A 20,666-nucleotide genomic window follows, 5' to 3' on the forward strand; every position below is an offset into this window, starting at 1 on the left:
TGCTGACACAGTCTTCAACTTCAGCACCTCAAGGTGCTTTCCAATGAGATGTACTGTTTTTTGTTTTAACAGCCCGTTTTTAGGTTACTTACGGCTTCAAAAACCAAGTCGCACTCAACTTAGTTTATCGGAGTCACTTTACCCTACCCCCGCAACTAAGGTTTGAAAAAGGAGCCACGCTGATGGTTCTGTGAAACTACTAAAACTCTGGATATGACATCCATATTGAATGCTAATATCAATCTCAGTGTATGTGCCTACGAGCAAGAGATGTTCCACACTCCGCCGTTTGGCACCTGCAGGTTTATGCAAGAAATGCGCAGCTTTAAATCTGCCAAACTGCTGCTGCTTCAACTGTGAGGAGGAAACAAAGGCTGGGAATTATACCTGCGGGATGGAAAACAACAGAGAGGGCTGACAATGACGGCGACGAGAGCAAAGAGACAGACGGGAAGACAGACAGGAGAGAGTGACACGTGGAAAACAGGATAATGATCTCTTTAGACTGAGCCCTCCTGTAAAGAGGGAGACAGTCAAAGGATGGCTGTGGAGTGCCACTTACTTCTCAATGAGGTCTAACGTCACCCCTGGCACCAACTTGGCACTCTTCTGCATACAAAACCTGGGGGAAAAAAAACACAGGAAAAGGTTAGCGATCGGGGCTGTAATGAAAACAAGAGGGGCTCACAGACAAGACAATGCAATAAAAGCGTTTGGCCTCTACAGCACAAATTTTATGACCAATGAGGGAAACAATCAGCGGATAAACACTCAAATGAAAAACGAGCCCTTCAAAGATTACAACCACTGAGCACTGATAAGTGTATTTTGGCTGAGTTACAGTCAAAGGGGAGGGGGGGAAGGCGGCGGGATACACATCGTATTTCTGAAACGCCTGTCAGGGGGGGCGGGGGTTGTTTACTGTGCACGGTTAGCTCCGAGAGGTCGTGCCAGCTGTAAGTCACAGCGGGAAGACGCTCGGAGTCTTGACAGATGCTCGGCTCAACGCTCGGCGATGACTGTGAGTCATCGCACACCTGGCAGAGCGCAGGTGTGCGATGACTGTGAGTCATCGCACACCTGGCAGAGCGCAGGTGTGCGCACACGAGCGCACGTCAGCCACACAAACATCAGCTGCAGGAACGTTAAAGCAGGAAGGAGATTCACATCACAGCCACACACAAATATTTCCACGTGACAACTAGTTTATTAATTGTTCTAATTATTAACTCACGTTTTTAATAAAAAGAGATACTAATAAAGACGAGGACAAGTGGCGAGTCTGTGTAGACATGCACGTCGTGCAAAAAGAGCTAACAGTGGTAGGATTAAATATTTGGAAGAAAAAATTTGGCGCACTTTGTGATAAGTAAATAACAAACAAAAAATCAGCTGTACTCCACGGAGTCTCTTGTCCTACTGGTGGACAGTAGCGGCAGTCCTTACTCTGCTCTGACCAGTAAAGTCAAGGTCCTTACGGCCCTGTGAATGTCCTTCTGACAGATGATTAGCCATAATGCAGGACGGCACCATGTTTGGTGAAATATCACCAAAAACACCTCAACTGGCAGCTACGGTAGAGCAATGGAGGAGTGATGATTTGAGCTTCTTTTGCAGGCACAGATCATAAACGCCTCTGTATACCAGAGCATACCAAAGTAGTTCCTGTGTGTGGCTTCATCCAACACCCAAAGCTTAGGCAAAACTGAGTCATGCAACAGGACAATGATTCTAAGCACAGGAACAAATCTCCAACTGAATTATTAACAAAGAAGAAAAGTCAGTCATACAAAAATAATCTTCTGTATGACTATAAATGACCCTAATTGATCACTTCATGGTTAATCCAACTTTTTAAATAAAAGAAGGCTTTTAGGAGAATGTGACACAAAATGATGCAATCCATGCTGAAAGCCAATAATGTGGAAAAGAAAGTGATGCATCAGTTCGAGTTAAAAATGACGTGAAAATGTGAAATAGCTCCGTCTGTGAGAACCACACAAGCTGATAAATTCAGTTTGTTCAAGGAAAAAAAGAATTAATTTATTCGTCTTGATGCATTCTCAATCATCCAGGAAAATAAATCTCCAAAAGTTGATTCTGTTCATCTGGACGTAGCGTTTTCTGGGAGAAACGTTTCGTCACTCATCCAAGTGACTTCTTCAGTCTCAGCTGACTGCAGTTTTCCCCAATCTTATAAACAGTACATTTGCATAATGACTGAAACCAGCCCACTGAAGGAACAAAGGGCTGTGAGGTCAGTTCCTTAATCATAATTATGCAAATTCTCATGACCATTGATCAACAACCACTGACCAAAACCCACTGATCAAAGGCCATGAGTACCATTCACAGAGAGTTGGGGAATGGCTGCAATCACAGCATTGTAAGATGGTGTTTAATTAATTTATTCCTACTTACAGGAAAAATGTTACCGGGTAAAAACAGATTACATGCTACTTGTTGCTTTTTACACAGCTCCCATTCAGCGTGTCGATCCACCTGTGATTAGTTATTGATTCTGTTTTTCTCCAATTGACAGAAGTCATGCATACATTATGAAATTGTATCCCGACTATGATGGAAGTTTTGGCACTTGAATTCAAAGGTTTTTTCCTGCAGCTGCAGAATAATGAGATCCCACATGGCGGCACTGTGACTTGCAGCTTCTTTAAAGAACAGCAAAGATCCTTAAGTGTCACTGACATCCATGAAAAAACAAGTGTAAGGATGTAACCAGCAAAGCTTGTTCTACAAAGTCTTTTGGACTCATGATATGTACATAAAAGCTTTGCTGTTTATGGTGAGCACAGGTATATTTGTTTTCCTCCGTATAATACATTTTAAGATCGCCCTGCTCGCACCTACTTTTGAATTTCATTTGAGCCACAGATTAAATATTTTGTTTGTTTTTGTCTGCACTGGTTGCAAAAGGGAATCTGTGAATCCCCGGACGTAAACAGAGATGATTAAGTAAAAATGAATTTCAGGCAAAAACAGACAGACCAAAGTAAACAGAGCACAGATAGAGCAGGAGGTTGCATCAGGGAGTGTGCGTTTCCACTCTGTGCAGGGTGATGGATGGGAGATGGGGTAGAGGGGAGATTGTACGGGAAAGAGAAGAAGATGGGAGGAAGAGAGAACTTGGTGGCATTTGATCATGTCAGTATCTATAATAAGTCTGATCCACATTCTTCCTCTATTTGCTGGTGATTGCAAATGATCAAAAACAGACTGACATTCTGGGCACCCACTGCGATCAAAAGAAAGTCATTCTGCCAGTGCTTAACATTGCAGCACATGAAGCTCAGTTTCAAACGGTTTCCCTCTCCTGTGTTTACATTTGCTCAAACCAAAACTACGAATGCGGCACAGAACATGTTTACTGTTTAGCAATGAGACATTAAGGGATTAAAAGTCAACAATAATAATGGATAGAAGTTCAATATAACGCTGTTAAAAGACACAAACGATCAGGAAAAAACGAATATCAATCAGCAAGCAGGGGACTCAAAATGTGCGATGTCATTAACCAAGGAGGGTACTCGCAGAGCACATTCCTCACATACTGTTGGCAAAGGATTAATATCAAAGCTGAAGTGTTTCCCATTAATTTAGATCTTTTTTTTTTCACAAATAAATAAAAGATTGGTCGCAAGCCCAACTCCACTTACATGGACTGTAGCTAGCGATGCTAAACCTTTTTGTCTTCTGCAGCCTCCGTCAGTCAAACGGTTGCAGCAAGTGAACAAGTTCTCCACCTGCTGCAGGCTCTGCTTAGAGTGAACCACCAGTTTGTACCAGAATAAGGACTATAGCTGTTATCTGTGTTGGAATCATTGTGACCACAAGATGACACACTGACATCCTGGCCATTAGGTCAGCGGTCTCCAACCTTTTTTGCGCCACGGACCGGTTTATGCCCGACAATATTTTCATGGACCGGCCTTTAAGGTGTCGCGGATAAATACAACAAAATAAAACTAGTACCGGTACCGAAAAAAAGAAGATTTATTCATAACACATGTGAAAAGACCCAGGAAAACCGAGTAAACGATAAAAACAATAACAAAATAACGCTGAAAACCGATAAAAACCCTGAAAACTATACATCTCACACCAGAGCCTATACTCTCGCGGCCCGGTACCAAACGACTCACGGACCGGTACCGGTCCGAGGCCCGGGGGTTGGGGACCGCTGCATTAGGTGACTAGCAGTGACTGGAGTCTTCTGGAAGAAAGACTTGCCATTTGGCAGCCATCAGAAAAACAGAACATGAACAATGTAACTGGTCCAGCAGCTCACAACTCATTACGATTCACAGGTTATTGCAGCGGTCGGCAACCTTTCTGATGATGAGTGCCATCTAAAATTTCCTCAGAAGCCAGTGTGCCATATGATTGCATTAGCAATAAATTTAATAATGCTCTATATTAACAGTTAGCTATCAGCGAATAGTTATCAGCTATTTTGAAACAAAAAAAGACTTTTTATCCTTAACAGCAAATGAACTGTACAACAGAAAATGCAAATGCTATTTATGGTCTCCTCACAACAATGATAAGTAAAATAAACTGGGCCAATATTAGGGGTGGGGAAAAAAATTGATACTGTGTAGTATGGTGATATTTTGTTTGCTAATAATGTATCGATACAGGGACAGCAGAAATCAATATTTTGTTACAAAAAAGGTTTTTGTGCTCTGACTTCAGAGCATGTTGATCCTTTTTCTGAGCAAGAATCCTGACATTCCTTCACTGTCCAAATGTGTTTAACTTGTTTTTTGGCAGCAATAAACATGACGGTTTACTTATTTTAATTTAAGACATGTTTTATTTTAATTAAGTTTAAAACTTTTTTATTTATTTAAAATTATATTATGTTTTAATTTACTTTCAAATTCTTCAGTTGCTGAAGGGGCTGCATAGTTTTCATAAACTGCATAGTTCAGAATAGCTATAATTGTACCAGATGGTTGATTCAGTTAAGTTGGACTAGACTGTAATACAAACCGTTCAGTTTGTCAACAATAAAACTGAAATGAGAGAAAGACTGAGTGTGAGACTTTGATATTAGATAAATGAATATTGATAAAGTTTACCTTTATGTACAGAATCTGAATATCGCAAAATATTTAAAAAAAATTGCAAAAATATCGTATCATGCGTTAAGTATTGTGATAATATCGTATCGTGAGTTGTAGCCAAACTAGCCAATATGGCATGTTTGTTAATACAGGGATACACATGTTAATGTGATCTCTGGTCTCCCACTCAGAGACACAGGTCTCAGAGTGTCCAGCATTCAGAGGCTACCTGAGGACTCATGTGAGAGAAAATCTGCTCACACAGACATGTAGAGCCAAATACTGTCAATAAGGCCTCTGCAATGTTCTGAAGACAGTTAACCTTGTCAGGTAGTGATGTCCAGCAGGTGAAAATGCAGCTCCATGAACACGCACAGCTATGGATTCCAGCTGCGTTCGTAGTTCTGCAAACTTTGACCCCCACAGAGTCGAGCTTTTCAGTTCAATCAACTGCATTTCGATGTCACATTAACTCGCATGAACTCAGCCAGTTAATGCGAGACAAATCCAGCTGCTCATTAAAGCTTTCTGGTTTGATCAGAAAAGAAAACATTGGTTCATACACCTGAAAATCCCAGAAACACGTTGTGAATTTTGTCTCGAGTACGGATGTATCCGAGTACTCCTGCGGTGATGATGCCGTGCGGAGCGGACAGCTCCTGAAGCATTTGAAGTGTTGGGATGTGGAAATTTCAACATCGCTTGAAAAAACTGACAGCTAACAACATCCATCTCACCGATAGGCTAAGGTAGTTTTAGCCAATTACAAGTTGAATCTGGTAGTTGGGGTTGATAGCTAAGATACTGTCATGTGCACCGCTGGCCTGGCCATTTATTTTTTAATGCACCTACACAAATTAATTCACTGCATTTCGTGCCATCAGTTAACCCTTCGAGTGCCAGCTGTGGCACACGTGCCCAGGGTTGCCGACCCCTGTGTTATTGTAATGTGTAAAGCACAGGAATCTGAGCCATTCTCTGTTGGGTTTGTATCTTCTCCCAGTGTCTGGGTGGGTTCTCTCCCACAGTCCAAAGGCAGGTATGCACCTTTGGTTAACTGGAAATTCTAAACTGGCCGTAGGCGTAAATGGTTGTCTGTCTCCATGTGCTGCCCTTTGACAGCTGGGATTGACACTAGTCCCACCTTCTGTAATTTGGCATATCTCACTGACTACCTTAATGACTAGTTGACAGTTTTCAGTGAACAGTAGATGGATCAACTGATGGTCCAAATGCTTCTCTCAGGTCTGGTGTCAGATTTCTAGTGGGGTTTTTTCCTTTCAGACACAGTTCATCTGTAGTAGTCTTTAAGGACACATAAGCATTTTTCATAGTTTCAATTAAAGACATGAGGACACATTTATGTGTTTCTGTAACACCCTACAAGTAACAAACATTCAATTTAAAACTGATTCATGATGTAGAAACAATACTGGTTCATCCCAAGAGTTATGTGCCTTTTTGAAGCTTTAATGATTCATAGGTCAGGGTTACGTAGCTTAACACACCAAAACTTTCCTCTGAAAATAGTCGACTACAAGGACTGGATGGAAATGAGTGAAATAGCAGCCGATGTCCAAAGAATAACATTGAAAACCCTTCAGAAATTATGGAGAACTTAAAACAAAATAAAAGTCAAATACAAAAGAATTTGGGTGACTCAAGACTTTCACACAGGACTGTATGTCAAACGTTTATCACCAAAGTCAGAAGAACAGAAGAATGTATAAATAGGATGGCCCCAGAGTGTCTCAATAGATACATTCACAGACAAGACAGTAATCGCAGTTTGGGAAATCTCTGGGATGTTTGGGGCGGCAACTGCAAGATATTATATCGCAGATCTACATTCGGTCAGTCAGCTTTTTCTATAAAGGCTTGCCATCTGTGGAGCACACTTCCAACCGATATCAAACTGATTACAGACATTAGATCCTTTACATTGAAGGTTAAAGTGTGGTTAAAGGGAAACCAAAGTTGTAGTCATTTTATCTGATGATTATTGTCTATCAATTGTAATTGTATTTATGATGTAATTTGGTTTTATGAAAATGTATGTTTTATTGTAATATGTATTTATTTAGATTGTAAGCCCAACAAGGGACAATTGTTGAAAATTAGCAGTAGCTATAAACCTATGTGCGGTACATCAGTCTCATGTCTTGCACTTGAACTATGTTTAACTGCACTGCCCCTTTTAAATAAATAAAAAAAACTAATGTTTTTGTCCTTTCGAAAGAATGAATGTCTGTGCAGAGGTTCAGGACCACCTATCCAATAATAGTTATTTAAAAATGTTTTTTAGTAATATTTATCTCTTCCATCCCCAAAGCCACAGTGTTCACTGGCTAAACAGCTCATAACAAAGAACATCATGAGTTAACATACAGAAGACCCAACTTTGTGAATAAGTCTCAGGCAAAAAAAATCTACTAAAATGTGTAGAAGAAGATTCAAAACCAATTCATAGTTGAAAAAAGCTCCGAGATACAGATCAAACTTTTTTGTTGTCACCACTCTTCAAAGCGGCTGCTGAACTTTGGACTGCACCTAAACTGCAGCCGGTGAAATACACGCTCCTGAAGAAGACAAGCAGGTAAGTTTACTGAAGTACAGAAGGCCAGCAGGGCAGAGATGAAGAGGAAATTGGGGGATTATTACTTACAGAGAGCAAGGCAGCCAAACTTTAATTGGGTTGGTGAATAAGTGAGCGTGTGGGCACGGAGCAGAGAGGGTAGGAGTGGGCATGTACATATTAGATTCTGAGGAGGAAAATGAAGCGCTGCTTGTGTGAAGAAACTACAACGCTGCTCCGAGGGTAGGCGGGCGGTGGAGGAGGAGTGGGACGAGGAGAATGACTCCTGCTGTCTTCCACAGCTCATTACTCCTTCGACCAACTTGCACGTTTCAAGTCAGCAACTTTATCATTCGTGTGCTTGAAGGGTTACTGCATGATCTCAAACTTAGATTAGGTTTGAGCTCACGCAGTAACCCTGCTAGGACATGAATGAAATTATTGTGCATGAATTTCCATCATGCCATACTGTGGTAGTCAGTGGCTTCACAGTGTAGTGGTTAACACATTCACCTTAACACCAAAGATCCCCACTTAATTACCAGGAGCCATAGAAGTGGAAGCTGGTGTCCAAGCTGGTCCCCAGCTTCAGTAAGTGAGAGAGTTGCATCAGAAAGAGATCTTCCTGATATCCGAAATAAGGAAGCATTCAAAAGTAAAGCAAAGCACACCATATTATGGCAGCCAGCATTAGTATTATCATTAAAATGTATGCTGACACCCTAATGACACCCTAATTTGGGGCGACCGTGGCTCAGAGGGTTGGGGAGCGCATCTGTAACCAGAAGGTCGCTGGTTCGATCCCTGGGCTCTCTGTCCTGGTCGTTGTGCCCACTTTACCCTACTGGTGTTGGCCAGAGGGGCCAATGGCGCGATATGGCAGCCCCAGGGCAGCTGTGGCTACAACCGTAGCTTGCCTCCACCAGTGTGTGAATGTGAGAGTGAATGAATAGTGGCATTGTAAAGCGCTTTGGGTGCCTTGAAAAGCGCTATATAAATCCAATCATTATTAATGAGGAATAAAGAAGTAGGGCAGTGCTGACCTGGGAAAATGTAACCTGGGTTATTTTCCGCAGACACACACTAAATATTTCATATGAAAGTAAACAGTTGTTGTCAATGCTAGCAGAGACAAACTAATGTTCTAAAAGAGGACGTCCTTTCACACATTCAATGAAACCATGTTTATTGCTTCTAATAAACACAACACACGAAGCGAGAAGCTCTCGCTGCAGTGGTCGGTTGCTTTGACACAAACACCAGCAACCCTCACATACATGATTTATTGCCCTACAGCGTTTACCAAAGGTCAGCAATTTCATTGTGGAGGTACAATTTACAGATGTTTCCTAAATGCCTCACATGCAGGTAGAGATTTCTAGATTTTGTAGCGAGTAACCAGAAGCATAAAACGATTATATGCTTGAACTGTGGCTCTTGAATGTTTGTTTCTTGCTCCTTTTTATCTCCCACTCACCCCCTTTTCAGTGACCAAGACTTTGTGTGAGTTGGATCATTAATACTTCATCCAAATATCTCTGGCCCGAGTCCTGAGGCACAATGTTTACTGATTAATTGGCATCTTGCACGAGCAGTTTGGAAAATCTCTGGGATGTTTGGGGCTTTATGACTGGGTCAAAAGTGAAAGAAATAGTTGGATACAGCTGCTGTTTCTCTGTTAGAACCGCCTGATTGACCATTTTTGTTGTGTTTACTTCCACACCAATGTTTCTTGTTTGTTTGGTTTTTAATTTTTAATATCAGAGTTATGTTGTCATATATTATAGTACAATCAGGTAAAGATGCTTTGGGAAGACAATCTTCAAAAATATTAGACTTTCAGATTTAATTTAAAACAAACAAACTGTTTCCTTTTCTCATTAGTTAATGTCAATGTTCAGATCTATAGTTGAGGGGTGAGTTAGTGTTTGGTCGCTGTGGTAGCTGAAATATTTAGGTTTGAGAGCTGCCAAAGCAGGAGGCCATTGTTAGCCTGAAACAACCAACAGACCTTTCAGAGCCATGCGGTAAAGTTTAGGAGTGACAAAAACAGCAATGAGACACGTTTGTTAAAAGGAGGCACTGACGAGCTCAGAAACACCAAAAGGCCTCAAATTAGGGCTGCACGATTAATCGTTAGAAAATCGCGATCTCGATTCATACTTATGTGTGATCTCATTTCCAAATGACAACGATTTAAGAAAGAAAAAAAAAAGACGACGACGATTGTACCGCATTTTGATCCGGGACGTAATCTGCATGAAAACAAGCGCTCACTCTTCCTGCTCAACTAATGACAAGGGCGGAGCCTTATACCACGTGATACAGAAGCTGGCTGCTAAAATTGGCAAGGAAAAAAAACAACGGAGAGCACGTCAGGGATGACGAGAAAGTGACAGGAGAAAATCCGTCCCGGTCAACCACCCAAACATCAATAACGGGAACCTTATACAGCGCTTCCCGTCGAACTCCCGCAGGCACAAAGAAATTACGGAGGCTATTACTTATCACCTGACCAAAGATATGGCTCCATCAACACTGTGCAAAACGAGGGATTTAGGAAAATGATCAACACCCGGAGACGGAATTTCAAGCAGTACAACATTTTGCGGCAACGACAAAACGTGAGACATTTGTTGTTTTTATGTTTATTTATTGTTTTTATGTTCAGTCTCAACTGTTATGAAGTTGATGTGCTTTCTTTTGTACTGGAAAAGAAAATCGTGAGAGAATCGTGATCTCAATTCTAAGCCAAAAAATCGTGATTCTCATTTTATGCAAAATCGTGCAGCCCTACCTCAAATACCACAGAAAATGATCGCAGATCTCGTTCATTGGTGAAGATAAACCGCTTCACAACATGCTAAGTCAATAACACATCAAGTGTACGGTTTCATCGTCAAAGTCTACAATCAGTAAATACCTCAAGATTCAAAACACTGAAGAACAGAAAATATTAGTTTTGTAATTCTGGAGCAAATCAGTGGTGTTTGATGTGATTGTGACCTTAAAACATCCTGTACCATCAGTCAAACAATGGTGGAGGCAGAGTGACAGCATGACTATGTACAGCCCGGCTGCCAATGGAAATGTGTGTCTGGGGTTTTATTGATGATGCGACTGCTGACAGAAGCGGCAGGATGGAGGCTGAAGTGTAAAGTGCAACACTCCCTCTCATTCAGTCAAATGCTGAAAAACCGATAGACGGCGCTTCACAGTACAGATGGGTAACGACTTTAAACACACTCGGCACAAAGAGCCCGATCAGGCACAGAAACGAAACGCTCTTCAGTGCAATGCACTTAAACGAGTCGGTCACCTGAGGTTAGCTCAGCGGAGCGTGCACGTATAAATATCAAATGAAATGCCTATGTTTATGTTACTGCCTAAACTACAGAGGCAAGCAGAGGAAAGGGTGTTACAGTCATCAAGAAAGCTCAACTACAAATTAAAATGTTGCCGTTTAAAATGTTGAAACATCATTCTGGTTAGGTGATTAATAGTTCAACTGATAATTAAACTAATAAATACTGAAATGAAATGAGCAAACCCTCTGTGAAAAAAATAACTGACTCTAAATTGTCTTGCAGACAAAAAATTAAATTAAATAAAACAAACAAACAAACAAAACACTATGCTGTCTGGCCTGGGGCAATGCAAAGTAACCTCCCTCAGCAACACTTTGCAGTTTGGAGTTCCTGTTTTCTGCAGAGTTATTGATTCCAAGTGCTGCTTGCTCTGAAAAATACAACTTAGATTATCCGTTATTTTATTTTATAGTTTTAGTTTCACTGAACATGTGAAACTTATGACATCTAAAAGTGGGAAACCAGGGTGTGAATTATGCATGCTTTAACATAACGCACTCACATTTGAATAACTTCTTTCTAGTGTTGACCACTCAAAGTGCTTTAGACCTCGAGGTTAACCATGCATTTATGTAGCACTTTATTGTATTCACCAGAGAAAACCCGCGCGGGCACGAGGAGAGCATGTGAATTCGACACTGAGCTGCCGGGGCTCAAACCAGGAATCTTCTGCCTGTGTAGCAATAATGCTAATCACTGCACCACTGTGGCTCACAGCTTACATCTGTATACTACATGCAGGGCTTCATGTCCACTGTAATCCCGACTCCACAAGATTAGATCTGCTGAGAGGTTTTGTGAATGTTCAGCAATTTTAAGTCCTAGAACAGCAAATCGACCTCGATATGTCTGTGAAGGTTCTCAGTCATCCAGGTCATCGTAGTCAAAGGAGCTTGCAAAGAAAAGCGTCTGGACTTCTTTAAGTTGCTTGAAGACGTTTCACCTCTCATCCGAGAAGCTTCTTCAGTTCTAAGGTCAAATGGTAGGGAGTCCCAGATATAAACCTAGTGGGATTTTCCCCCACAGAGGGACAAAAGGACCCCCTGATGATCCTCTAATCACCTGAGCCAAGGTGTGAAACTGGGTGTGGGTCACAATCAGCCAGGGTTTCGGGTGAGCTCTTTGTGAAACCTGGCCCCACCTTATCATGCGAATTCCTGAGGTCAGATGGCCCAGGATGTGAGTGGGCGTTAAGGCGTCTGGGGAGGGAACTCAAAACTGGATTATAGATGGTCATGTCCACTGTGAGCGACCATCTTTGAACAGAGGCGGTGGTTTACGACACCAACTGTCTGCCATCTATAATCCAGTTTTGAGATCCCTCCCCAGACGCCTTAACGCCCATTTTAGACCTTCTTCAGAATACTGTATATACTATGGGCATCATGGTGCTGATCTAGAATCCTTACATTATTATTTATTACTAGAGCTACAATAATAAAGCAATGAGGAGGGGGAAGTAATAAATATGAAATAATGTATTTATGATGATTCCATTTGTTTCACTATCCACTCTGTGCAGGGCAAAGCTTATTACATTTTTAAACTGTGGAGATACAATAATTTTACTGCTGTAAAATCCAAATTTTGTCTTATTTAAAATATAAATCTAATATAATCTGCTTCTTAATGTATGTTCTTTAAAATACAGCGTGTGTTTTTTAAAATATTATAATAATGCATAATTATGTGGACATGCATATTAGATCGTTTTTTAGTGAAATATAATCCCACCAGAAAGGCAGGAAAAGCCCGGAAATTTACTTTAAAACTAAATATGTTCCCTAAAACGGTGACAGAGCTACAGACCCATGACAGCCTTACACAGGTAGCCAGCAGCTATGACCAGCACTACTTGTGCAGTTAATAAAAGGACAGGTAATGTTTGTAACGCTGTTGCACACACAGCACGCTCGTTTGTTTCAGTTCGTCAGTTGCCACAAGACAGCTTACCAACGTATACGTAATAAGCTAATACTCCTGTGTGCTATACACTACAGTGTACGCTGTACACCTACTTACTGGTTTTGTCGCATCAGTCTGTGTCTCTGAGTTAACTTGTGTTTCTCCTACAGCTCCGGACCGCTAAAAATGCGCGTGCTCTTTGTGACCTCGTTCCCGGCTCGTAACCAGCGCGTTCTGCCGTCAAGGGCGATCATTGGTTAAATGTGATCATGTGACTGATGCAAGCCAGATCCTTTTATTTAGCAAAACTGTGATTAATAGTTAAATATTATTGTTGAGGGGCACAGACCGGACTACGCACGCGCACACACACATAAAAAAAAAAAAAAAAAAAAAAAAAAAAAAATTAAAACGTTGCCTCAACAAAAGGGCACTTTGGGCACCCATCAGGAAAGGGGCGGGTGCTCAAGCCCCTCTAGCCCCCCCCTCTGCACGTGCCTGGGCAGGAGCACGTGTTCTGACTCACAGCTTCACGTCTGACATTCAGATGAACTAATCTGGATATATAGTAATCAGCAGATGTCACCAAATGCTATGTGGACAAACTTTGAAGAAACTGATGCAAAAATAGCGTGAAAATACTTCAGGTGATGATTTAATGGGATATAAGAAAAACTGTATAAAACCAAATTAAAATAGAAAAAAAAAGTCTGATAGTTATAAAATGGAAATAATAGCGTTACTCATCACTACTTAAGCAAAACTCAGCTGAAAAAAAAATGGTAGAAAGTTTCCAGAATCTCCCAAACCAAGAAATCAGCATAAACATCAACAGAATAACAACATAAAAACTACTGTAAATATAAACAAAAGAAAGAATCTCCATTTCTACATGTCTGAACAAACGGACTGTTACAAACCTGCCGTTTACTGACGCCAAACAAAACATCAGATCTAGGCAAATCTAGAAAACTTCATAAAAACTGATCTTGGACAGTTATTGTTAAGAGAGTTGTTCATTTACAACAGTAAACACAGCCTCGTCCAGCCTTCACAGGTATCAAGTTACCGTTCACCTCCCAATTAGCCCCTACCCAATCCTGACCATACTCCTACCCTTTTTAAAAAGGGCCAAACAGAGCATTTGGTGCGTATCAGTTAGATTGATTATTTTCTGTGTTCTGTGGTTTCCAAAACGAGGGAGAACAATTTCATAAAACCAAAAATTACATATTCTGATTGCTTAGAGCAGGGGTGTCGAACTCCAGGCCTCGAGGACCTCCTCAACATGCCTTGAGGTTCTCCGGAGGCCTGGTAATGAGCTAACCTTTTGATTCATTAATGTGTTGACCCAGGGTGAGATCTAAAACCTGCAGGACACCGGCCCTCGAGCCCTGGAGTTCAACACTGTTGGCTGAGAGTTAGGGATAGAGTTATACTCTGATGACTTAGACTACGTCCACACGTACCCGGGTATTTTTGAAAACGCAGATTTTTCTATGCGTTTGCACCTTTCGTCCACACGTAAACGGCGTTTTCGGTCACTGAAAAAGGAGATTTCTAAAAACACATGCCAGGGTGGATATTTTCTAAAACTCAGTTTTTGCATTTACGTGTGGACGAGAAAAACGGAAAAAACGGAGAAAACGCAGCGTCAAAGGTGTGCGCCTTTTTTGACGTCACACTGTGCGCCACGTTATTGTTTTGGTGAAATGAATTTCTACAATACTGTTACTGTTAATTGTCTCTGCAGTGCTTAAATGCTTACATGTACACACACAGTTACTGTCCCTCCACACATACGACTCGGTTCTGCTTCTATGCCCCATCTTTGTTTACTATTTCCCACCGAGGCTTCTAGACTTCTGATTGGCCAATATTTCTACACGGTTAGGAATATAGCGCCACCTGCTGCTTGTTCCTAGCAGCGTTTTCCTTCATTTCTGCATCTACGTGTGGACGGGATTATTTTTTAAAACGGAAAATCTCAGTTTTCAAAAATACCCGTGTACGTGTGGACGTAGCCTTAGACTTCAGAGGGTTAAATACATGTCACACAGTAAGTTACAAGTGTATCATGTATTCAGGTTTACAAGACACTGACACAAAATTAGCTATTACACATATGAATGGTCTGGGCACCTTCCTTTGGAGGTTTGTTGGGCATATTCGGCTGAGAGAACTCGGTGAAAGGATTATAAATCTCATCTAGTCTCCCTCAGGGGGAACTGAAAAACTTCCCTATGGAGAAAATTATGTTGAATACCCTGCTTAGCCTGGTACTGTGAGACATGGCTCCAGATAAGTAGAAGAAAATGGATGGACAGGATTAAGGCATGTGCAATGAATCTGCGACTTTCAGGGACCCTGTGGGTCTTGGACAGTTGGCCTCTTTGCCAGGCTGGTACTGTGGACGTGGTCAAAGAAAAAAGATAAGACTGTGCTTATATAAAGAAAGATGAAAATGCTGGTCGGGGCAGTAGCAGGTTATGCAGGTAATTCTTTCTTTTTTTCACCAAAAATATGAAATGCTTTCAGTCAACAACTAGGAATAGGCTGAGCTATCAACCTTTGCTATGGCAGTATTTATGAAGGGGTTTCTGAGGTAAACCTGCTGCTCCCTTCAAGTCCACAGAGGTCCCTGGAAACTAGTATGCAAAGGCATATGCAGCGTTATGTAACGCTTCCTCTGTAGTTCAATCTACATCAACAGAGAAGAGGGGAAGATGAATGTGTCAACATTTTTACAAGTCATTTACATCTCCCTTATTAAAGCCGAGGCTCCAGAATAAGAGCACAGCAGTGCATGTTCATGTGCAAGTTTAATTTTCCCCATTTCGCCTATAGAAGCTGGAAATGGAAGGCGCAGCCACATTTGTACTGAATGAACATAATGCGGCTGTGCTCTGCGTGTTTGTGTCAGGGGAACTCCCGCTGAGTGAAAGGAATCCGAGAAGCGGTCACGTGAACCTTCGCTGCTGCATTTCCATTAAAATCTCATCGGTGTTCGTGCTGGGGACGTTGCACACACCGTTTACGGCAAGCGCACGAAAAATAATGAACCTCTGCACGAGAAGGCTGAGAAGCAAGCAGGAAACATGCAACCATTAACGCCAACATTAATGCCCATCTGTATTATATGCAAGGGTTCCATTATCGCTCACATACATGAAAAACAAACTCACAGACCAGCTTAGTGTGCACTGAATTACATCTGCATCAGAGATATTGTTCTGCCTAAATCATCCTTTTCTTCATAAGTGGCCACATGTGGCTATAAAAGAGATTACAGTTATGCTACTTAAAGGCTTTATTGTGCACAGTGGTAATGCTAATGCTAATATAAGGATCCTGAACATCATGATGTTCAGAGGATAATGTTACTTTGGTTTGCATCTTAGAATATTTGGACAAAGTTCAGCAGGGATTTATTTATTCTGAAGCATACAAACACTGACGCATGTTCAGTGAAATATAGTTTGGAACTACTAAATGTGGATTCAATTATATTACACTGGTAAAGACCTTGATAAACTATCAGTAAGGCCGAGGCTTGTTGCTCCCGTTCATCAACACCAAGTGGGGTAAATTAAGCTCGTTGTGCCTAACAGAGGACTAAAACCAGTCCATTGGTCTGTATCTGGAGACTGTCAGCCCCTCAAATCCAACACCTAAATATTCTTCTTTCCAATCTCCAGTAATTCTTTGTTTCACTTTTATCCCGTCCCTGATTGGACTGATGTCCCAGTGACTTCTCCACCAACAAGTATCTCACCTGCTTCAAAGAGCAGTCCAGCCCTGACTGATTTAAAGTGTCTCTTGGTTTTCTGTCATTGATGGATGGATAGTTTGTGCTTCGTTGTTCTGATCCTTTAATTCTGTGCAAACCTAAGAAGGCTCATCGTAACTAAAGAGAATTAAAATGTTTATTTTTAGACGTGCTACTTACAGGTGTATCTGTTTAGAGAGAAATGGTGCAGGCGATGATGATGGGAAGCTGCTAATAACTGACATAAGTGTCGTATTTATTCTAGGGTCTAGTTTAGTATTCTTTAAAAATAGAGATGCTGAAATTTCTCCACAATAGTTGCAGTTATATTTCCATCTGGACCTCAGCATGTTGATCGACTGAGAGACCCCATTAGGCTGACTGACACCGCTGACCCCTGAGCCTGTCCTCTAGCACTGTTTTTTAAAACCAATAAGCATTCTGAGCTCTTATTTAATCCCGTGGTTCTTTTTCTCACTCCCCCCCACCCGGGTGTCCTCATTGCCTCCCTCTTCATTTTCAGATGCACATCTCTTCCATTCCTCTCCACCCACTGCAGCAGCAGGGAAGTCCCTTGAAGATGGTGCTCCATCAGTAATGATTTTCTGCACAGCTGAGCAATGAAAGGTACACATGCACTCAGTCTGCCTGGCTCTCCCTGCCTGGCTCTCTCGCTCTGTGTAAACCCCATCATCCATCCCTCAATGCATCTCATTAAAGTTTTAAAGCGAAGGTAAGCCGGCACATCAGTGAATTCTTCCATCCGCCTGCTCTAACCCTGCGAAACTCCACCCCACCCCTTCCTCATTTTCTCCCCGTTTCTTACTCTGGGGCTGTGTGAAATTAAAGAGAAGGCAGCCGGGCATGTCTTTATTTCGAAAATAATAAGCAAACAGGCGAGACAGCACCTAACTGAAGATGGAGCATGAAGAGTGACGGCACTGAGGAAGGGAGGCTGAAGCCCCTTTGAAGCAAGTCAGTTAAGTCTGAGGAGGAGGCTGATGGAGATGTAAGCCATGTTCAATCTGGAAGTTTTCAGTCAAATTGGTATTCTCTACCAAAGTTGGCAGGGGGGCGGTGAACACCAACCATATACCATGTGTGGAATTACTAACGTGTCTGCAAGTTGTGTCCAGACAACAAGACACTATGTGGCTTTAACTACTGCTGAATATCAGCCAAGTGGCCATTAAGGAATAATGGTAATTTCAAAAATAAAGCTTAACAGTAGCAATGACCACTTAAAGCTGGTTACAGTTTCCAACTTTACAGCAGAAAGAAATGTTTGCAGTCTGGTACAAAAACAATGTTGGTCTTCACAGCTCATTTTTCCCAGCAGCAGATCCTTTTCTTCGGCAAAGCATCTTTGGTGAATTGGAGCTCTCACTCGTGATTTTAGATACAGTGTAGTTCAGACCATCCAATAAGTGCTCTTGGATGGTAATGCATTTGTACAGTCTATGGACACAGCTTGCTAACCTTGGCTCACAACTCAGCACTCCATTCTCTGGCCAACATATTCACTTCTGACTCCAGAAAATTAAGATGGCAACAGGCAGAAGGCTGAAGTGGACCATTCGATATATCGCTCTGTGGTTTCTAGGCATAACAGTGGATATGCCCGTCTTTTTGTATAAAGTCTCCCATAATATAATGTCAGACCGAAATTAATCTCAGTTTGAAGCTCCTACGTCACCTCGTTCTCGAGTTATTGCATTCACAAATTTAGGTGTCACACCGCCCACCCATCTGTCCGGTGGGTTGATATAACACATGGATGACAAAACTGGAAACAGAAACTCAAAGCCACTCAAAACTGCCGCTTTCAGCCAACAGTCTCTGCCAGCTGAAAGCGACTGTATCTACCTGGTGAACACAGCAGAGATCGATCAATACACACAATCCAAGAGCTCAAACAGTGACTTTTCTTTCTTGACTTTTGCCAACAGACGCTACATACTCATGAACAGAATGTGTTTATAGAGATTAATACAAAAAGGTTATTAGAAAACCCATAAAGTAAAGCTGCATTATATTGTTTATGAACTTATTAGGAAAAATGCATCATTATGAGTTTGCAATAGGACCCATTTTAATACACAGAAAAACCGAACACTACAAATTGATGATGATTGTATCGTTTTATGCATCTTTTATAGCAGTACAATTGAAATTAAAATATATTGATGTCATTATCGGGTGAATCTGCATTTTGCAATTTTTATTCCATGTTCAAACAAAGACTGAGTGAATGAATAACTTCAAATTTTCTCGTTCTGATGTTCATGTAAGATTTATGTTAAATGAGCTTATCAAATTCCACTGAGCTAAGTAAGGAAATTTTATATATAGTACATACATAATACATGACCAAATTTCCCCTGGGTCATTACCAACCAACAAGTTCGATTCATTAATACAAACCAGTGAAGGTTGACCTGAGTCTTTAACAGAAGAGATCAGCCCAAACTTTCCTCTGCAGGCCACAGCATCCATTTTTGAAGGCAGAGGGCATTAAAGAACATCTCTGTCAATATTATCCAGCAGCCTTTCAGCAACTTGTTCTCCAAAAGGAGACGTTGGTAAGGGATATCAATATTAATGGCATGAAACTGAGACCTCATTATGCTGAAGGTCACGGCTAGATGTGGATTTAGAGAAAGATGAACGAAACTCTTCAACATTTATGGCAGAGAAGAAATATTTATCTAGCTGTAGGACACCTCCTGCAGGCAGCTTGCCATTCTCACTTATACACTTAAAAAAAAAAGTTTCACATTCCCAGTCGAAAACTTGTTAAATCATCCCTGTGACTTCTAGTGTGTGCAAAGTAGATTCAGAAATTAAAATGCAAAAAACGGTGCAAGTAAGAACTGATTTATGGCACCAAAGGGAGCAAGAAGACTGCAGATAGAGACTGTATCTGGGCTGGTAATGCATCAAAGATGAGGCGCTCACCTGAATTTTTCAGGTATCATGTAACAAAAAAACTCCTTTTTGCTTTTACTTTCTCAATCACCATCTCCACACCACAAACGATTTCTTGTGCAAAAATAGAAAAGAGAACAATGGTAAAGTGCAACTGCATTATACTGCTAACACAACATTAAGTGTTATGACCCCATAAATTTGAGTCTATGCCAAACTTCAACTAGTGACAAAAGCAGTGATGAGCAGTCAGGCGTGCAGCCTTTTAGCCTCCATTTCTAACTGTGGTGTGTGGGACTGTATCTAAGCTTTACACTATTAACTTAGTAATTATGTGGCAGCGCATTTCAGGTCAGTTTATAAAGTAGGTAACATAGTGCATTACTTTTAAGAAAGGTATCAAGTAATGATGCTGCAAAAAGTCCTCCACCCTCTGCACTTCAGTCTTTGAAACCTGAAAGGTTGCACACAAAAGGCAAGATCAAAAGGTGGAATGCAAGACCAATGCATCCATGCTTTTGATTTACACTCATTTTGGTTAAATTTGGGTACAAAAATAACTTTACTCATAATTTAGTAGAGTTACCAACGGTGTCCGATTTTCCTTATTTAAATGGTCCGATATGAGGGATTAAAACCTGGTTACTGAGCCACTGACACATTTGTACATATGGGGAAGTGTGACACCCAGACCCGTCACCTGCATCTACCAGTCAGAAATGACAGCTCCCTCAGAGATAATGTGGACTTACTGGGTATAAATGCGTATCCACAGTATGTGTGTGTCCTGACAGGATATCAGAGCTGATGCAATCACCCCTGCCTCTTTGTGCAAGCCCCCCCCACACCACCCGACACACCACTGACGGACTGATGTAACCTACATGCCCCCACGGTTCAGCTTGTAGCTCCATCAGTACAGTCCTCTGAATGATGCATCATAGTGCATTTACATCAGGCCACTGTATAAGCCAAGTTTCCCAAATGAACTCATTTCGCCTGAATATTTTTCACCTCTTTTACTGAAGAGTTCT

General features: G+C 41.4%; 1 protein-coding gene and 2 long non-coding RNA genes across 8 annotated transcripts in view; 1 reads left to right on the top strand and 2 right to left on the bottom strand.

The window, feature by feature from the left end:
- Nucleotides 1-20,666, bottom strand: part of rptor (regulatory associated protein of MTOR, complex 1) — a 258,024-nt gene that overhangs the window by 120,554 nt on the left and 116,804 nt on the right. For all 6 annotated transcript variants that reach the window (XM_085162736.1, XM_085162737.1, XM_085162739.1 and 3 more), the window contains exon 8: nt 563-622. In XM_085162736.1, coding sequence (XP_085018862.1) covers nt 563-622 — 60 coding nt within the window. The remainder of the gene's footprint in view (nt 1-562; nt 623-20,666) is intronic.
- Nucleotides 1-20,666, top strand: part of LOC146516196 (uncharacterized) — a 390,625-nt gene that overhangs the window by 11,926 nt on the left and 358,033 nt on the right. The window lies entirely within an intron of this gene.
- Nucleotides 631-13,289, bottom strand: LOC146516197 (uncharacterized). The gene is made up of 3 exons (XR_014874552.1): nt 10,460-13,289; nt 1,081-9,771; nt 631-1,037 (listed from the first exon to the last, which is right to left on the bottom strand). It is a non-coding gene; the product is annotated as an uncharacterized LOC146516197 (long non-coding RNA).

This window comes from Neolamprologus multifasciatus, chromosome 6, assembly GCF_963576455.1.
Source record: "Neolamprologus multifasciatus chromosome 6, fNeoMul1.2, whole genome shotgun sequence".
Lineage (NCBI taxonomy): Eukaryota > Metazoa > Chordata > Actinopteri > Cichliformes > Cichlidae > Neolamprologus > Neolamprologus multifasciatus.